At 38.2% G+C, this 21,678-nt stretch overlaps 1 protein-coding gene across 2 annotated transcripts in view; it reads right to left on the bottom strand.

The window, feature by feature from the left end:
* PRIM2 (DNA primase subunit 2) overlaps positions 1-21,678 on the bottom strand; it is a 282,564-nt gene that overhangs the window by 197,932 nt on the left and 62,954 nt on the right. For both annotated transcript variants that reach the window (XM_068557727.1, XM_068557728.1), the window contains exons 6-7: positions 15,484-15,579; positions 13,762-13,899 (exon numbers count right to left, since the gene is read on the bottom strand). In XM_068557727.1, coding sequence (XP_068413828.1) covers positions 13,762-13,899; positions 15,484-15,579 — 234 coding nt within the window. The remainder of the gene's footprint in view (positions 1-13,761; positions 13,900-15,483; positions 15,580-21,678) is intronic.

Below are 21,678 nucleotides of genomic sequence, written 5' to 3' on the forward strand. Positions count from 1 at the left end.
AGAAAAAGGAGATTAGTGGGACAATTAGCAAAATTTGAATAAGATATGTAGATTATTTAGTAGTATTGAATCAATGTTAATTTTCTGATTTTGATCATTGATCTGTGGTCATGTAAGTTGTCAACATTTGGGGAAGCTGGATGAAGGATATACAAGCAGCCTTGTACTATTCTTCCAATGTTTTTGAAAGTTGGAAATTATTTCAAAATGAAAAGGTTAAAATTGTTTTAATTAAAAAAATTAAAAAAAAACTCATCCAACTGTACACTTAAAATTGATGAATTTTATGTAATTTATACCTCAATGAAGCCGGTTTAAACATTCAAACATAATACTTATAAAAAGCAGAGTCCCAATCACAGAAAAGAGGAATAATTATTAAAAAGAAAAAATAGAGATCATAAACATTAAAATATAACCTGCATATATTACTAACCTAAGGTATAATGTAGGCATATGTAATTCTAATCTTCACTACACTTATTCTCCAAGAATATGCTGCAAATCTTTAAAAAGTGAAAAAAAACCTACACTCTTATTTCAAATAGTTTCTATTCTGTTTGATGGCTTCTGGTTGATAGTCATGGGAAAAGTATACCTGATCCTTAAAGAAGAAGATTGTGAAATCAGGAGTGAGGGATTCTTAAGTGAATTAGGGCCCAGCTGCTGAAGAGGAGGCCCCATTGTAAGGCATTTCTTAACAAAATGTCAGTTTCAATGCCTCAGATGCCAAGGATGGCCTTAAAGAGAAATACAAAGCACAGTTAGAGCAAACAGACTCGTCAGAGCAAAGATCACTAGCATTGTTCCTTTAGGGAAACACACACACACGCATGCATGCATGCACGCGTGCACATACACACACACCTGGGAAAAGGAGTTCTAACAATTTCCTTAGGATTACCTAGAAAGAGAAAATAGCCTGCAATGCATATAAAGGACAGAACAGTTTTCTACTAACAAAACTTACAGTGAAGCAACAAGGGTACTTAACTTGAACTGGGGCATTCAAATTTCTCCTAATTCTTAAACAAAGTTCTCTACCAAAAGTAAAATATAATCAACATTTGATGTTTCTTTAGTGAAGAACTACATATTAACATAACAGACATCATCTAAACCGAAGATAAGGCTTGTCCATTAGGCCTAAGCTACTCTAAACTACCTATTGTAAATCTAACAAAGCATGTATACTACTTGTAAGCTGAAAGCTACAAAACTCTGATGAAGGAAATCAAATACAATCCAAATAAATGGAGAGACATACCATGTTCATGAATTGGAAGATGCAACATAGTAAAAATGTCAATTCTTCTCAAGTTGGTATATAGGATTAGTGCAATTTCTATCCAAATAATGGCAAGATTTTTTGAAGACATAAACAGTATTATCTTAAAATTTATGTGGAAGGCAAATGAACTAGAACAGCTGAAACAATTTTGAAAAAGAAGAAAAGTAGGAAGAATCAGACTACCTGATTTCAAGACTTATATATAAGTACAGTCATAAAGACTGTTAAAGGCAGAGGATAAATCCATACATCACTACAACTGAACAGAGAATCCAAAAATAAATCTACACAAATATGATTTTGATGAGGATGCAAAAGCAATGCAACAAAGGAAAGATAGCCTTTCCAACAAATGATACTGAAACAGTTGGACATCCATAGGCAAATAAAGGAATGAATGAATAAACAAACAAACAAAAAAACTACCTATTACTGCCTAGTTGTATCTTCCGGTAGGATGTTAATCTTTCTTACCATAACACTGTGATAAACTAGCAGAGTTATGAGGGGAAAAGTTTAAAAAATAAAACTGGAGAGTGTATGTAAGAGTGTGTGTGTGTTTGCACTGAACCATGGATTCACGTCCAAGACACACTGAATTATGAATTAAGTCTGAAATGTGTTGAAGTATTCTAGTAACATAATAAACAATGAACCAAGAAGGTAGATGAATCATTTAACACTATAATATGAAACTTTAAAAGTCCCATACCATATTTTTCAAAAAGATACGCTAGTCTATTTAACACAGATTTTTTTTCTTTGTAAGTAAAACAGTGGGTTAAATATATGGTATTCATAGAAGTTGAGAACTTATTGAAGGCAAAATAAATGTCAAATTGTTGGCTAGTCTAATAACAAGCACCACTCACAGATTTTTTAAAAAATCATTCATGTATTATGTACTTTTAGCAACGGTACATGTAGAAATTACAACTAGGGACTGGAGGAACCATAAATTATATTTGGCCACAAAATCAAAAGACAAAAGTTGTGATCAAGCACTAAGAACTACAACTGTGGTTCATCACCAGAAGCAGAAAAAGAACCACCTGGGTTCCACAGCGGCAAGGGCAGTGCACGGGGGCTTTCTTCACAGCACTTTCAGAACCAGGTACAACTGTCTCACTTAAACACGGTTAAGACAGTAAATCTCATGTTACATGTATTCTACCACAATAAAAAATACTGGGAAGAAATACGGATGAGAGAAGCAAAGACACAAGATGTGGAGCTGAACCCTCATACAATATGTAAGTGATAATAAGAAGATGAGTATATGGAATATAAGACATGGGTGGGTGGGCTTTGGGATGGGCAGGAAAGTGGGAGTGAGCATACAGAGTGTAACTGAGAGAGAAGGCTGGAACAGTTCAGAATATCTATTGACATTTTCACATCCAAGACTGAGCTGGTATAAATTACATCATATTGTGTCACAAAAATAAAAATAAAAACAAAGACACTACAAAGTCCCTGTTCTAAAACAGTAATGAATTAAAGGATCTCAGTCAACAGAGCAATCTAACATGCAAGAAACTACTTGTTTAAGATATTTCCAACTAGTAAAATTCCCAATCCTACCATCGCTCTACAGTAAGGTGTTGACTGACACATTTATGCTCATCAATGATAACCCAAAAAGAAAAGGAAAAAGGAATCATTGTGCCACTTCCCACAAAGAGGGATCACAAGCAGGGCACCAAGGATTCAGGTGCACTGGTAGAATTCTGGCTCAGCAACTAACTAGCACTGTGATCTTGGACGAATTGTTTAAACTTTCAAAGCCTCAGTTCCCTCATTTGCAAAAATCATGCTAATAACCAGCTCAGTAACTACTGACAGGATTAAATCAGCAATGCGTATAACAAATTCAATAGTGTCTGGCACCCAGTAAGTGCTTAATAAACAGAAATCTGCCTCCATAACCACAACCACCACCACCGAGCAGGCCAATTCTCCACCTAAAATAAATAAAGCTCAGAGGCTCCTGACCTAAGAAGAATGATTCAGCACCACCTGGAACTGAAGGGAAAAATACACTTTCAAATTTACTTGTGTGTGTGTGTGTGTGCACACACGCGTGCACACGCACATGCACACCTGCACGTGTAACATACTGCCTCAGGCCCAACCCTCATTATGCAATTGATAAATATTTGCCAAATGATAAATTCCTTGGCCAAAGTGTTAAACAAAACAAATGAGAGTTAGAAATACATAAAAAATTGAAGCCATCAAGGTAAAGCAGTAATTTCTATGACTTTCAGTATGTAATTTTTTTCAGGCATCTTCGGAAGTAGAGATGATTTCCTTCTTAATATTTTAAACGAAGCTCAAAAGTAGTCTGAAGGATTAATGAAAATGTACTTACAAAAGACTTAGAAAAGACTGTAAATGCAAACTGTTATTCTCTTTCTTTGGGATTAGAGCCACCCTGCCAAAATCCAAAGCTGTATTAGTTAGTTTTTTCCTCAAAGATTGAATGTTATTTCATCTTCCCTCCATTATTTTAGCCTTTAATAGTCAATGTGAAAACTGGACCTGATTACCTGATTACCAATCTTGTTTGCGATTCTTCTGTTTCCAAGTTTATGAGAAAGAAATCTGTCTTCTATATCTTTTTCCATTTTCAGGTCTGTTTTTTCTAGATTATCACCCCATTCACATCTCAATTTAGTTGCTCACTGACACTGTTCTCTTAACTGCTTAGCAACTCAACAAATACAGTCTTGTATACGGACAAAATCATAGCTGCTCCAAGGACAACCATAATTTTTTTTTTTAAACCAGAGCTTAAGTGCCTTCCATATTACTAAACTCTCGTAACTCTAGGATAGGTTTTTTTTTTTTTAATTTTTATTTATTTATTTATTTATTTTTGGCTGTGTTGGGTCTTCGTTTCTGTGTGAGCGCTTTCTCTAGTTGCGGCGAGCGGGGGCCGCTCTTCATCGCGGTGCGCGGGCCTCTCACTGTCACGGCCTCTCTTGTTGCGGAGCACAAGCGGCAGACGCGCAGGCTCAGTAGTTGTGGCTCACGGGCCCAGCTGCTCCGCGGCATGTGGGATCTTCCCAGACCAGGGCTCGAACCCATGTCCCCTGCATTGGCAGGCAGATTCTCAACCACTGCGCCACCGGGGAAGCCCGAGGTTTCTAATTTAAAATGTAGGCCTGAAAATACTGAAATTCACCTAATATCATGCTCCAAAATGCACCCTAAAAGTATAAAATTATTAAAAATAAAAAATTTTATACAAACAGCAAGAGTCTCATAAACATTTACTCTTATTCTTAGTGTCTTTTTAAAAATTTAGGGGCAACCAAACCTGTGCATTTAGTGATTCTCAATTCTATCATTCCTTGATTATTTCTAGTATCAACTAGTCCAGGACAATTTTCATTTGCTGTTTTTATTTTTGTTTTGAACTCACACATACTCTCATTTCAGATAACATTCTCCATGCCACTCCAATGTTATATATGCTGCCTACTTGAGTTCACAGAGTTCTCTCTGTGTCACCTGGATTAAGACATTAAGCCTTAATAAGATATTTATTTCTGAGACACAGGATTCTCAATGCATGTAAATCAGAAGATGTATTCTGCACTCCCTGCCAAGTTCCTCAGATATATGTGTGCAATTAAACAGACAAGCAGTGAAATTTGAAGGTACAGAATTAGAAGCTGGTATCTGGACAGTAAGTACTCACCTGCCTGTACAGACAGGGTGGGGAAGAGAAACATCAACCAAGGGTGTGGACAAGGAAGAAACAAAGAGCCAACTTACAAATGAAGACAACTAATACTGGTCTTATTCCCCATCCCCAACCCCCACCCCAAAAAAGACAAGGTCAAGGGATTGTTCACATCCAAAAAGAGCCCTGCAAAACTCAGCTCAGAGCTGACCTCTTCCTTGAAGGCTTCTCTGCGGTCCCCAGACTAAGTCCATCACCTCTTTCCTGTGCTACCGCTGCACCCAGGACACACTGCTCTTTCACAGACCACAGTGCAGGAGGACTGTTTACATCTCTGCCCACTGCTGCCCCCCTCACCATTCACCCTGAAAGCTTAATCATACCTCTGCCCCTGCATATTTGCCTGGCATGCAGTGAATACTCACAAAGAGTTACTACTATGTTGAACCTGAATGAAAATCTTTTTCTAAATGTTATATAATTATGACAAAAATGATAGTCAGGTATAAAAGAAAGCCAAACATTATATATAACCAAACACTTCTTTTCAATATTTATTCTTTCCCTGGCACACCATTATTAAGTGTCACAGATAAAAAAAAGCTGATCTGGATTTAACACGGGATGTGGCCAATCCTATTTCCATGAAACAAAGTTGGTTTAATTAATATAATATTTTACTTTGGTTTAAATTCCTCTGTGTCGTGTGTGTGTATCTCTCTCTTATCCTCATTCTTTCTCATTAATGAGGAATCAGAAAGCTTTGGAAAAAAAAAACTGAAACTCAAAGATGTACACATAATCATTACTTCTCAATGTCCAGTCACTGAAAAATTACACTCTCAAAATTTAATCAATCCTGGAACAAAACTGTATTCGTATTCCTAGCTCCCCCTGTGCAAAATTTTTAAATTGGAAAACTAACAGGTGATGCATCTTTCTTTCTAGAGACTGAATAAATTTTTGCTCTATGAGAGTAGAACTGTCAAAGAACTGAATTTACAAGGACCCCCCCCAAAAAAACTATTTCAGTATTCAGCTGTTTCCTAGCAACTGAATCTGCAGATATTTTCTCGTCACAAGTGAGCAATAGGGATAAAAATCTGTGTTTCAGTGCACTCAGGTGTCAATGCAGCTCAGTGGGAAAAAAAACACTATAAATAGTGTGTAAAAATACTAAGTATCTTCTAGCCAATCTGGGCTGAAGTGTTAAAAGGGGTCATTATAATTGTTAAATATGATAAATGATCTGGGGAACAGGAGTGTTTATAGAGGAGTACAGAGGCATTCTTCTGTGAGTGGGGGTAAGGGTGCACAGGGGACACAAAGGTGACCACAGAAATAGTAACCTAAGAATTACTCTGGAAAGTTAGTTCAACCATGAAAAGAGAAGCTGCTGTTCTCAAGCTAGAGTTTCAACCTGGCTGATGCTGCATCATATATTTCTAGACAAAATATAACCTCACATATTACATACTCCAGAGAAAACCTGTCAAAAGAGTAACAACTGTAACCCTTGCAGCCAACTGCAGCGGTTCTTAGGAAGCAGGCTACTGTGGCCACAGACGTTCCCAACAGAGACCGCAGAAATATTCTGCATGCACAGCCCTTCCCACATCTGAGGTGCTTCACTCTTTCCTTTTATAAACAGGACACTGAAGTGCAACATCGTTTCACTTACTTTTCTCAACAAATCTGGAGAAAACACACACATGCAGCTCTCACAGGGTAATTCACCAGATCCTGAGCACCTGCTCTTCTCAAGGTACTGTGCTCAGCATCAGAGAGAATGAAGTCGAACAGGGCTGAGTCCCTACCCTGCAGAAGCCAAACAGGGCTCAGTCCCTACCTGGAGAAGCTGAACAGAGCTTAGTCCCCACCCTGGAGAAGCTGAACAGGGCTCAGTCCCTACCTGGAGAAGCCTACATGTAAAACGTGTCATGGAACACTTGAGGGTGAATAAGAGAGCAGTAGAGGGGCAGAGGTATTTGACTGCGCCTGGGGAGAGGCAACAATCTATGAAAAAAAGGCACTGACTTTAAGGAGTTATGGGAGACCCACAGTGAAGAACCCAAGTCCTTCACCGATCAGCCGCAAGAATTTTGGTAAGCCACCCAGCCTTCATGGGGCTAAACTTTCATGGGCAAAATGAAGAGGCCTGACTGGTAAGTTTTACTGAGAGCTCCTTATAAAAGAAAGCTAAGGCACTACCATACACAATAGGACAAACAAGCATGTCCACTGATATCTATAAACCTCAAGTTTGGATTCTAGGCGCCAAGAATGAGGGAAAGATAACACACAAATGATTATCACACAACTCTAAAATTCTGTGCTGCTCTAAAAATCCTATGTCGATGTGCTGCTAACATTTGCTAGCAACTAGAGATAAGTGAATCATTAAAATTCTTGCCACCAATAATTTCCATAAACACAAAGTGCAAAACTGTACTAAGCACCACAGGGAGAAATAAAAGGAAAAATCCAAACCCCTTAAAATTCTATTCTTTACATGAACTAGCCCCTTCAAATGAACACCTGAAAAATATATAGCACTTTGGAATTTTTTAAGCACCATATATATATATATATATATATATATATATATATATACACACATACACACACACACATATATATATATATAAAAAACTGATTTTTTTTTCCAACGAATCTAAGCTAGCCTATCAGAAACCTAGAATATTTCACTAAAACAATAACTTTTACTCAATCCTATTTTGTGATGGTGCTAAAAGCCTCATTTTCTAAAATACTGGGTTGGCCAAAAAGTTCGTTTGGATTTTCCCGTAAGATGTTATGAAAAACCCGAACGAACTTTTTGGCCAACCCAATACAATGCATAGGAAGAAAGATGCCAAGACTCACTTGTAATGACTTGTTCGTCTGTGGGATCCAGTGGGCCTGCCTGACCCCGCACCCTACCTTGAAATACTCACTTTGGTTACTAGGTCCTCTACAGTCTAAAGAGCAACATTCAATTTAGCATCCTCAGTCAACAAGCATGTCTCAAAGTAAAAAGAGGATGTTTATTTTTTCCCCCAAAATGAATGGTTTTTCTGTTATCGACAGTTTCATGGCTTTTAACTGCACTGCTTTGTTTCCTAGAGCTCAGTACCAGGGGAGAATAAATGGGCTGATGCCTGAGAGTAAAGGCAGAGGTGAAGGATTAGCAGCTACACTGACTGGTCCACAGCAATCACTTTAAAATAATATTAAATAACCAGGAAGTAATATTGGAAAAGACATATTGATCAATCCAAAACCAAAGGAAATCAACTAGACACAAATAAGACAAGGAAAATTCTTATATGATTACAAAGTAAGTAACCATTCAAGAAAATTAATTATATTTAAGCACAGCTTAAGGAACTAAACTGAACACTGCTTTTAAAAAGAGGATGAAAGATTTAAGAGGATTCTAAGCTCTGTAGAAATAAAAAAATTACTTGATCAAGTGCCTACAAAGAATATTCTTCCAAAGCAACAAATACTTGGTGGGTCACAGATCCATCTACTATTCTAAACATGTGAAAAAGAAAATCCTTTTCAAAAAAAGAAAATCCTTACTTTCCTCTGTGACTCCAAGAAAGACCTGCTTACTTGCTGTCAGTTATTTCCTAGGGAGTTTCTCAAAAGTCCTCTTTCTATCTCTAAATTAGAATAAATATATTTTCTGAAAGTCTATTTTCTAAAGTTTTACCAGCACCTTCTAATGATGAATCTCACCCACAGAAAGTGAAATTAGTCACATAATGTGAGAAAAAAGAGAATCTGCCTTAAAGATATTCAGCTACAACTTAAGAAGCTGCCCGTTTTCGAAAAACAAAGCAAGCACGCTCCACCAGTCACAGAGAGTGGAAGTGTGTGAAAACCCAAGCTCGGCTGTGTGACCTCCTATGCCTCAGGGCTTCACTTTATCCTCCCCAGAAATCTAGACTTAAACCCAACTTCACACTTGCCATCACCATCTGGATGACTGACAAGCACCTCCCGCTGAACATGATCAGAGCAGAACTCCTGGTTTTAGCCTGTGGACTTCTCACACAGTCTTCCACATCGTGGTAAAAGACATCATCCTCTAATGAGTTACTCTGGCCAAGAGTCTGGGCAGTGCAACACAGTGGTCAGGAGTAAAGACTGAAGCCAGGCTGCACGGATGCAAACCCTGCCCTGGCTCCTCACTTAGCTGTGCAGACTGTATGCCTCAGAGAGTGAAAATGGTACCCACCCAACAGGATTACTGTGAAGATGAAATGTGAAGCTCATGTGAAGCTCATGTGAAGCATTTAGAACAGCACCTGGCAAATATTAAATGTTCATTAAGTATAAGCTATCATTATTGTTTTTATCCTGATTTCCTCTTTTTCTCTCACACCCAGTCTGTCAACAGCACTTCAAGAAAGTAACTGAAATCCAGCGAGTTCTCTGAATCATCACCACCACAACCAGCCTCTTTCCAGCCACCATCTAGATTAAAGTGATAAACTTCTGAACTAGTCTTCCTACTGCCATTCTTTCTATACCCTCCAAAGTGGTTTTCAGCCACAGTAACCTATTTTAAATATAAATCAGATTATATCACTCCCTTTTCCAAAACCATCCAATGGTTTTCCACTACATTAGGCTAAAAATCAATCTCTCTACCCTGGTTTATTCAAAGTCCCGCATCGCTGCCGTCTCATCCTGTACGGCTCCTTGCTAGCTCACTACACTCCAGCATTGTGCAAAAATGCCACCCCTCTCTCCTTGGGGCCTTGGCATCAGTGACCGCTCCTGCCTGGAATGTACTTTCCTCTACTTTTGCTCTGCTGGCTCCTTCATGTCACATGTAATATTGTTATTGTTTATTTCTTTGGTAACTGGTATAAGTTTTATAAGAGAAGAAATTTCATCTATCCTATTAAGTATTATATCCCTAGTACTGAAAACAATACGTGGGTGAACAAATAAAAAGTTATTAAAAAAGAAAAAAAAACATTAACTGAGAGAACTGGCTAAAGGTTCTAAAACTGTTATGTGAAGCAAAGAAATATATCTTTCCCTCATTCTTTTCCCTAACTGGTTATCAATTTATTGCATCTCAGCTCCAAATTCACCCTTTTTGCCTGCTCTGTAACTGGACCCTAATACACTTACCTTTCAGTACTTCCTGAGTTTGAAGATCTAAATCCCCTGATAATACAACTACTCACAAAGGCACAGTTTTCATCAAAAGATCCTAAGAATCACAATTAGAAAACCCGAGATCCAGTTATGGCTGCAGCAATTACCGGCCAACAAGACACTGGACAAACTACCTGGCCTCTCTGAGCAGCACTTTCCTGGCCTGTGTGATGCAGACGGTCATCCTCGTCCATCTCAGAGGCTTGTGGTGAAGATCAAATGAGATCACACACAAGCAGTAAACTATGTGCAGACAGTAAGAGTCATCTTCATTATTCAGTGTCTATCAGTCCAACAAAATGTTATTGGGCACTGACCCTATGTTACGTAGAGAGAAAAGTTTAATTAAGACCAAGCCCTTACTCTCAAAAAGCTTACATTGTAGTTGAGAAGAAAAACGCTAACTGGAGTAATCTCACTGCAGTTTGGTAGTGTGCAGAATGCTGTGGGGGCACAAAGGAGACAAACTCAGTACAATCCTGGGGCTCAGGGGGGCTTCCTGGAGGAAGCAGTGCCACAGCTGAGTCTCACGGATCAGCAGGGTGAGAAAAGAGCTCTTACCAAATGAGAGCATAATGCCCATCTTTTACTAGTCCTAAAGCATGCTCAAAAGCCAGATTTGTTATCTTATAATATAAATCATATGATCAAAGACTAACAACAAGCTTGTAGATGTCACCTGGGGTAAAATTCTTCTATCAACTTAGACTTCCCCCAGCACCATTTATTTCTTCCTCTACCACGAATTAGAATACCTTTTTCTAAATCTTTAGGGCGATTCTTTTCATCCTACAAGAATATTTTCAAATTCTTTCAATTACATACTCCAAGTTCAAAACCTTCCTCACTGGAAAGTACAGTAATCAAGAAACCATCACAATGGGTTTAATTTCCCCTTTGCCACAGCCTAAAAGCAATACCTTCCCTTCCTCCCAGAGCTTCAGACTCCAAAGCTGTCAGGACAGCTTCCCAGGTAACCCCCTCCATCCACTCTCCTTCACGGCAAGGCAAAGGGCTCTATGGACAACCTCTCAACCAGACTCAGCCCTGACCTACCCAGGAGAAAGCCAAGCACTTTTTGGCCAACCCAGTATTTTAGAAAATAAGGCTTTTAGCACCAATACAAAATAGGATTGAGTAAAAGTTATTGTTTTCAGAATAAAAACAATACCAGAAAAAATTATAAGTTTTAACTCAAAAGGCTTTCCTTTTGGCCTTTGCTTATACGGTAACCAGTATAGCTTAAAAAGAGCCACAGCACATAACTTTGAAGTTATGTACTAAACACTAAGTACCCAAAAAAGTGTCCCAAAAAAGTACAAAAGAAAACTGCACTCAGATTAACGAACAACACTGAAAACTGTATTTTTAAGATGTTATCACTTAAGTGTCTGCTTTTAAACAAATCTCTTAAAAAGCACTGATTATGTCATTTATTTAACTCAGCTACCTCCAATTTCACCCAGCAGCAGGCTGTTTATTGTAGCACTAACCTAGTACTGCTTTTCCTAATTAAACATAAAGACTTTCTTCTACATTGCCCTCTACTGACACAAAATAACAATTTAGAACAGAAATCTAGGGGTTATATCTACCACAGGCCACACTAATTGTTAAGGGTCACATATGACATCCATCTCCAAGGAAAAAAAGACACAACCTTGAAGAAACAAAGGCTGTTCACAAAATTAATCATCTCACCAATATTATTACTAGGAGAAAGAAAAAATGACAAAATTAACCATGAGTAGTAACAAATAAAAACCTACTTAAAGGGACTTTCCTGGTGGCGCAGTGATTAAGAATCCGCCTGCCAATGCAGGGGACACAGGTTCGATCCCTGGTCTGGGAAGATCCCACATGCTGCGGAGCAACTAAGCCCGTGTGCCACAGCTACTGAAGCCCGCATGCCCTAGAGCCCGTGCACCACAACTACCGAGCCCACACACCACAACTACTGAAGCCCACGTGTTCTAGGGCCCGCGTGCTACAACTACTGAGCCCGTGTGCTGCAACTACTGAAGCCCACGTGCCTAGAGCCCATGCTCTGCAACAAGAAGTCACCGCAATGAGAAAGTCTGTGCACAACGAAGAGTAGCCCTCACTCGCCGCAACTAGAGAAAGCCTGTGTGCAGCAATGAAGACCCAATACAGCCAAAAAAATAAATTAAAAAAAAAAAACCTACTTAAAGACATAAATATAAGACATGATACCATAAAACTCCTAGAAGAGAACATAGGCAAAACATTCTCATACATAAATTATACCAATGTTTTATTAGGTCATTCTCCCAAGTCAATAGAAATAAAAGGAAAAATAAACAAATGGGACCTAATCAACCTTACAAGCAAAAGAAAGAAAAACCATCCTTGCACAGCAAAGGAAACCATCAACAAAACAAAAAGACAGCCTATGGACTGGGAGAAAATATTTGCAAATGATGCGACCAACAAGTGCTTAATTTCCAAAATACAAACAGCTCATACAACTCAATAACAAAAAAACAAACAACCTAATCAAAAAATAGGCAGAAGATCTAAATAGACATTTCTCCAAAGAAGACATACAGATGGCCAACAGGCACATAAAAGGATGCTCATCATCACTAATTATTAGGAAAATGAAAATCAAAATTACAGTGAGGTATCACCTCACAACAGTCAGAATGGCCATCATTTTTAAAAAGTCTACAAACAACAAATGCTAGAGAGGGTGTGGAGAAAAGTGAACCCTCCTACACTGTTGGTGGGAATTTAAGCTGGTACAGCCACTATGGAAAACAGTATTGGAGGTTCCTTAAAAAACTAAAAGTAGAGTTGCCTTATGATCCAGCAATCCCACTCCTACGCATATACCCAGACAAACCATAATTCAAAAAGATACATGTACCCCTATGTTCATAGCAGCATTACTAAAATAGCCAAGACATGGAAACAACCTAAATGTTCATCAACAGATGAGTGGATAAAGAAGATGTGGTACACATATAAAACGGAATGGAATGAAATAATGCCATTTGCAGCAACATGGATGGTTGCTAGAGATTATCACACTAAGTGAAGTACGTCAGAAAGAGAAAGATAAATACCATATGACAGCACTTATATGTGCAATCTAAAATATGACATAAATGAGCTTATCTATGAAACAGAAACAGACTCACAGATATAGAGAATGGACTTGTGGTTGCCAAGGGGGAGGGATGGATTGGGAGTTTGGGGTTAGCAGACACAAACTATTATAGAATGGATAAACAACAAGGTCCTACACAGGGAACTATATTCAATACCCTGTGATAAACCATAACGGAAAAGAGTGTATATATATATGCATAACTGAGTCACTATGCTGTACAGCAGAAATTAACACAACCTTGTAAGTCAACTATACTTCAATAAAATAAATTTAAAAAAAGTAAAACCTAGGAGTTCTACAAATAACAGTACAGCATCATAAGCAATCTGAATATTATAAAAATTAAATTATTTTTTAAGAAGTACAGAACAAAACTATCAAGAGTATGTAACTGAAAACATGAACATATGGAAATAAAGTAAACATGGAAATATGGAACCAAAGTAAAATACTCACAGCCAAAGCCTTGGACAGTTTGGTTCTAAATTCATTTAGGATGATAGCCACAATGTCCTTGAGTGGTACATAAGCAAAGCCATTTTCCAAATAGACTTTCCTTCCTCGGAACAAATCCAGAGCATCAGCAAAAGGGATCTGAATTCAGTGTGAAACAGGGAAAATAAGTCAGTACCTATCATTATGAAATTCTCCTACGTCTTCATAAGTACTAAGGCTAAACAAAATCCCTCCTATGAGAAAGTCATTAGTCCCAGCAGATCAAAAGAAAAAAAAAGCAAGAAGATCAATTTATCCTCCTTGTAAGTAAACAACAGCATTAGGAAGGAGTGGCAGGCCAAAAATGTGTTGGTTTTAGAGTAGATCTTTCAAAAAATAATAAGCCAAGTTAAAATGCTTTATTTTCATTCTTAACTCATCAATTTACAAATTATAATCACCAGGATTTCAAATTCCCAGCTCAAGCCCTCTAGGTACACTGCATTCCCCTCACATGACATAGTCCACATTTTATTCTGCATCAAGTGGAATCCAATGTGTATACAGTATGTTCAGTGCTAAAAATTACTAGTAAGTAATTCCAAATTTCTTCATCTATGTTTCCACTCTTTCTCCAGAGAAATATGTTGGAAAAGCTAATCTCAACACTAAGAAATGGAAATAATAATAAATATCCAGTTTTGTCTTTAAAATAAGTACTTGCCAGTAAATTTTTTTTTAAAAACCTAATAAATACTATTCTACTTACACTTTTTAAAGTCCTATGAACTATGGTAAAATTTTAAGAGATGAGCCGATTATGGTAATGGTATTAATAAATTGCAAAAATCATCCTTACTCTTCAACAGAGTTTTTCTACTGCTTAAAAATGAGGTAAAAAACTAAGTTTAAAAAAAAATACCCTATTTGCCCAAGTTTTATGGAAGAGTTAAATCTACACGCCCATAATTCTTCAATGTATTCAATGACACCACACAATAATCAGATCATGTGTTTTTACAGAAAGTTTCTAATTAATTTACAGATTTCTACATCCAGCACACAGTCCTTGCCCTGAAGCAGTTCACCACTTGGTTGAAGAACACAAGACGGACTCACTCATGTGGACAGTGGCTCCCTGGCCCTGCCGGAGGACGGTGGCCAGACTGGGGCGGGGGTGGAGCGGGGGAGGTGGGGATGGAGTGCCCGTGGTGGCAGGACCCGCACCAGACGCCGGGCATGGGCAGCACGTCGCCGCCCATCCCCTGCTTCGGGAGGTCCACAGCCCCGCAGCCCTGCACCAGGCTCACACAGGCAGGAGTCTGTGCTGAGGGTGCGCGGATGGCGGTGAGGGGGCAGGGGCCGGACCAGGGCAGGAGGAAGAAGGCCGGGGCCCCAAGGCACCCGGGAGGGAGGAGAGGCTCCCTCGCGGGGGCGGCATAGGGAACAAGGGGCCGGGGGAGAGGGGCGTTGCAGGGCTTCCCAGCCCCAGCGCAGCCCGAGGCTGAGCACACTGAGGAGAGCGTGGCCCGCAACGGGTCGGCACCCGAGCAGCGCCAGGGGTCGGTGCAGCGCAGCCCGGGGCGGGGAGCAGCACATCCGGGGGGTGAAGACAACATCCGAACAGGAGGGGGGAGAGGCTGCGCCCACAAGAGGCTACACAAACACATCAATAAAACACGGATAGAAGCTCAATGTGATACATTTAACAAAACCTAGGAAGTACTTTAAAAGCGTACCTACCTTATAAACTGACTCCAGCTCCAACTGAACACCACCTAAACTGTGTGATGAAGCCATAATATCCTGTTCTCGGAGAGTCTTCTCTTCATCACTTATCTAAAAGGAAACATATTTTATATCGTTTAAAAATTAAAACTCTGCATTCAGTTTCAGTAAAGCACTTTTCTGTTCTAGTGAAGACTCTATACTTTTTTAAAACTTTTAAAACCCTGATATCTCAAATCATTCCTAATATGATTAAGTCATTACTATCATTAATGAAGCCAAAATATGTTAGAAAACTTAAACTCAATATACTTTCAAATTTCTACTCTGCCAATTTCTGAGGACACATATCAAAAGAACAGTAGCAGAGAAACAATACCCTGGACTAGCTGCACCCACAGACTCATGAAAGGAGAAAATGAAAACCTTTCTGAAGAAATATACAATTCTTGGGCTTCCCTGGTGGCGCAGTGGTTGAGAGTCTGCCTGCCAGGGCAGGGGACACGGGTTCGAGCCCTGGTCTGGGAAGATCCCACATGCCGCGGAGCAACTCGGCCCGTGAGCCACAACTACTGAGCCTGCGCGTCTGGAGCCTGTGCTCCGCAACAAGAGAGGCCGCGATAATGAGAGGCCCGCGCACCGCGATGAAGAGTGGCCCCCGCTTGCCGCAACTAGAGAAAGACCTCGCACAGAAACGAAGACCCAACACAGAAATAAATAAATAAATAAATAAATAAATAAACAAACCAACCAACCAACCAACCAACCCAAAGTTTAAAAAAAAGAAATATACAATTCTCCTAGGGCTCAGTATAGTCCTCCAAATAACTCCCCAAATACAATCTCTAGCACACAGAGAAAACACACTCACAAGGAAACAAGACTCCATCAGTGGGAACCAGATTGGTAAAACCAAAAGAAAAGTATAAGGATTGGAAAAAAGAAACAAAATTGTCATTATTTACATATTATGTGATTAGAATCCTTAGAAAATCCAGAAAATCCACAGATAAATTATTAGACCTACTGACCCAATTAAGCAAGGATTCTGGCTACAATGTCATATACAGAAAAACCAATTGTATTTCTATCTGCCAGCAGCCCAGTTTAATAATGGATTTTTTTTAAAACTACCATTCATAATGGGATTAAAACTATCAAGTATTTAGGAATAAATCTAACAAAAGATGTTGAAGGCCTCTAGAAAAAAAAAAAAAAACATGTGAAACCTTACTGAAGGAAACTGGAGAAAACCTAAATAACCGAGAGACATCCATAAACATGCACCAGAAGATGTAATACTATAAATGTACCAATTCTCCTCAAATTAACCTGCAGAATCAATATACTCTCAAGCAAAATCACAATAGCTTATGTGTCTTTGTTGCTTCTAGAATGTATAGGGACACACAAAGTGCCAAGGAAAGCCAAGACAGAAAAAGACAGTCAACCCAATAGAAAAATGAGCAAAAGATATGAACACACACTTTACAACTGAGAAAATTTGAAGGGCCAATAAATACGATCATATCTCGTCTTATTGCACTTTGCTTTACTGTGCCTCCCAGATATAACTTTTTTTTTTTTAAACAAATTGAAGGTTTGTGGCAACCCTGTGTTGAGGAAGTCTATTGGCACCATTTTTCCAACAGTATTTGCTCACTTCGTGTCTCTGTCACATTTTCGTAACTCTCAAAATATTTCAAACATTTTCATTATTATTATATTTGAGAGCACTGAACAAACAAACATGTATCATCAAAATCAGTGCAAGAGAGTCATCAACTGAAAACTACCACTTTAATTCCTTTTTGGTAATGAACAGGATAAAAATACAAAAACTAAAAATGTAATATAACTAGATGTCATGAGAAGTCTCATAGGCAAAAATTTTAAAGGGTGTCACAGCACACATTATATATAATCAACACTCATTCTAGAGTGTTTAAATTGAGTTTTAGCAATAGCAAATATTTCTCTAAGAGCTAACACCAGATTATTCTCCTTTAGTAATGGCTTTGTGTACATATACCTGTTGATAGTAACTTCTCTACTTAATTGACTATTTACCTTTTACTTCGCATTCCATAGGACAAATCCTTCGAAGCTCAAATATACCACCAGATACACAATGCAGAGACTATTTGAGAAGAGGCAGGTATGTTTCAGAGCCAAGCTGTAATTCTCAAACAGCAACTGATAAAGTGAGAAACTGACCAGGGAGACATGGTGAAAGGGAACAAGATATCTGTACATCCTCGTGATGATCTTTCACTATCTTTAAGTGATTTCCAATTTAAATATAAAAAGTATTTCAGATTTGTGCAGTGAACACTTACTTATTTGAAATTAAATAAAAATTAAATACACATGCCTGTTCTCCCCACCATTAATGGGGATAATCATAGGTGATTGCATGGATTGTTTTTTGCCCAAATGGTTTTGACTGGATCTGGCAATACTGAAGTTGAGGCCAAATGTGTTAACCCACCACATCCCTTTTACAGTCACTTATTATAGCAACAAAGAATTAGATAACTTTGAACATACAGATGTTTGCCATGATAATATCTGGGGTTTTAACTGAACAAATCCCACAGCAATATATAAGAACCACTAAGACTTCTCCACGAATATAGGGGAATATAGTACCTCTCTTTCCCTAAACTCAACTCAAATATTTGTATTAACAATACCACAGGTGTTTATAAGCAATTAACTGCTCACCAAGTAACTGTCAGGTAAGCAGGGGAAGCACAGTTCATCTCAACTGTCATACAACAGAATACTTTACTTACAAGAGACTTAATGCTCCAAACACTCTTCTGCCTTAGGTATACAGTCAAGGCTCAATTTAAACAAAATTCAAGGTCTTGAATGAAAACTAGAGTAGATTATTAAAGAATGTGGTAAGACTGTCTTTCACTGAAATCTTCCCCCACCCCCCAAAAAAAAAGAAAAAAAAATTATCTAGACTTTACTTAGATTAGAAATAATGAATAAAATTCTAAGGGATTCAATGTGTTTCTAAACTGTTCACCCAAAGTAACTGGGTGCATTCCGAATAATGCACGTTCTAGCTGAAATTAATGTCATTTCCTACATGATAGCCTTTCAGTAAATATTGTTTTCCCTTGGCGAATTAAAAAGTTCATCCATTTGCTACACACATCTAAACCTTCATTTAGCTAGTTAATAATAAACAAAATAAGAGAATTGTCACTGAAAAATGTTGGATGTCTGTCTGAAACTTTATTAATTAGTACAAACTTCTACTGACTTCATTATTTCAAATTTCTAAAATAATCTTGAGTATTCTCTTCTGCTTCTGGTATAAAAACTACTGGGAAAAATATGAGCATATTTCACTTTCTCAGGCTCCCCTAATGAGGTTAACTACTGGATGCCTAGAAAAAACTCATTCTCTAAAAGAGCAAGACAAAATTAAACAGCTTCCTGCTTCTACTAACAAAGGATCTCATGTAAGAGTTAAAAACAGCTACAGTGGAAGAATTATGAAAGCAGAGGAACTGAGTAGAAAGTATATAGTTTTTGTAACTGCAGAAACCTAAGTTCAAATCTTAAAAAAGTGAATTAACCTCTTCATACCTCAGTTTCTCCATTGGTAAAAGGAAGAAAATAATACCTGTTTCATGAACTTTTTTGTCAGAATTAAGTAAAATAAAGTATGTAAAGTGTCTAGAATAGGCCTAACATATAGCATGCCTTTAATAAATGGTAAATATTTATTATTACTATCAGTAATGTACATTTTGATTAGCTTGTTCTCCAGGAACACAGTGAAACATTTTTGATCCACATGATCATGATAAGATGGCAAAGTTGGAAGATCCTGAGCTCACCTCCTCCTACAAACACACCAAAACTACACCTATATATAGAACAACTCTCTCTGAGAATGACCTGAAGACTAGCAGAAGAGCTCTTGTACAATTAAGGATATAAAGAAAAAAACACACTGAGTAGGGTAGGAGGGGCAGAGACACTATCTAGTCAAGACCCACATCCCCAGAGCAGCAAGCCACAAGCAGGAGGAGATATCACAAACTCAGAGGTCCTCCCTCAGGAGCGAAGGGTTTGAGCCCCATATTGGGCACACCAGACCCAGGGACTGGCACCGGGTAGGTGAGCCCACTTAACTAGCTTTGAAAACCAGCAGGGCTTATGCACAGGAGAGCTGAAGGAAATTGAAATTCCACTCTTAAAGGGCTCATACACAAACTCACTCACTGGGAGTCCCAGCACAGAGGCTGCAGTTTAAAAAGAGCCTGGTGCTTGCCAAGGCCACCCCAGCAAACCCCAGGTCCACTCCAGCATCAACCATTCCACCAAGGCAGCAGCCCCAACGTGTCCTGGAAAAGCCCCAGCCCATCCCCACTACAACTCCACCTGGCCTGCCAAAGCTGACCAGCACATACAGTCTACACTGGGGATACTCCTATACAAGACCACACCTCCAAAACCAAGAGACATAACATTTCACCTAATTCACAGAAACAAACACAGAAAGTCAAACAAAATGAGGAGACAGAGAAATTTGTTCCAAACAAAAGAACAAAATAAAATCCCAGAGGAAAATCCTAATGAAATGGAGATAAGTAATTTACCTGATAAAGAGTTCAAAGCAATGGTCACAAAGATGCTCGCAGAACTCAAGAGAAGAATGGAGGAGCACAATGAGAACTTCACAAAGAGTTAGAATACATAAGAAAGAACCAATCAGAGTTAAAGAATACAACAACTGAAATGAAAAATACATTAGAGGAAATACACAGCATTTTAGATGATACATAAGACCACATAAGCAACAAGGAAGAGAGAATAGTGAAACTCAACCAATCAGAACAGAAAAAAGAAAAACGAATTTTTAAAAATGGGAATAATTTAAGGGAACTCTAGGACAACATCAAGTGCACTAACATTCACATTATGGGCCCAGAAGGAGAAAGGGGCAGAAAACCTATTCAATAAAATAATGGCTGACAACTTCCCCAGACTGGGAAAAAAACACACATGCTGGTCCAGGAAGCATAAAATCCCAAACAAGATGAACCCAAGAGATCCACACCAAGACATATCATAATTAAAATGGGAAAAGTTAAAGATAGGGAGAGAAATTTTAAGGCAGCAAGAGAAAAACAGTGAGTCACATACAAAGGAAGCCCCAAAAGGCTGACTTTTCAGCAGAAACTTTGCAGACCACAGGGGAGTGGCATGTTGCATTTAAAGTAACGAAAGAAAAAAACTTACAACCAAGAACACCCAGGAAGGCTATTGTTCAGAATCAAAGGAGAGTTAAAGAGATTCCCAGACAAGCAAAAACTAAGAGTTCATCACCACTAAACCAGCCTTACAAATGTTAAAGGGTCCTTAAGCAGAAAAGGCTGTAACTAGAAATAAGAAAATATATGAAAGAAAAAAACCTCACAGCTAAAGGCAAATACATAGTAAAGACAGTGGATCATCCATTTAAAAAGCTAGTATGAACATTAAAAGAAAAAAGTCATAAAATCAACTATAATTACAATAAGCAATTAAGAGACACACAAAGTAAAAAGATGTAAAATATGACACCAAAAACACTAAATGTAGATGGAAGGAGTAAAAAAGTAATGCTTTTAGAATGCATTCAAACTTAAGCAAACATCAGGTTAAAACAAACATATACATACATATATATATATACACACACACATATATATATACATGTACGAACCTCATGGTAACCAAAAACCAAAACCCTACAAGAGATACACAAAAAATAAAGATAAAGGAATCCAAACATAGCACTAAAGAAAATCATCAAACCACAAGGGAAGAGAACAAGAGAAGAAGAAAGGAACAGAAAAGAACTACAAAAACAACCAGAAAACAACAGCAAAATGGCAATAAGTACATAGTTATCAGAAATTGCTTTAAATGTAAATGGACTAAACTCACAAATAAAAAGATATAGGGTAGCTGAATGGATAAAAAAAATAAGACCTATTTATAGCCTGCCTACAAGACACTCACTTCAGATGTAAAGACACACATAGGCTGAAAAGTGAAGAAATGAAAAAAGATATTCCATGAAAATGAAAATAAAGCTGGGATAGAAATACTTGTATCAGATAAAAGATTTTTTAAAACAAAGACTGTAACAAAAGATAAAGAAGGACACATTACATAATGATAAAGAGGTCAATC

The sequence above is a fragment of the Eschrichtius robustus genome, chromosome 12 (assembly GCF_028021215.1).
Source record: "Eschrichtius robustus isolate mEscRob2 chromosome 12, mEscRob2.pri, whole genome shotgun sequence".
NCBI classification, from domain to species: domain Eukaryota; kingdom Metazoa; phylum Chordata; class Mammalia; order Artiodactyla; family Eschrichtiidae; genus Eschrichtius; species Eschrichtius robustus.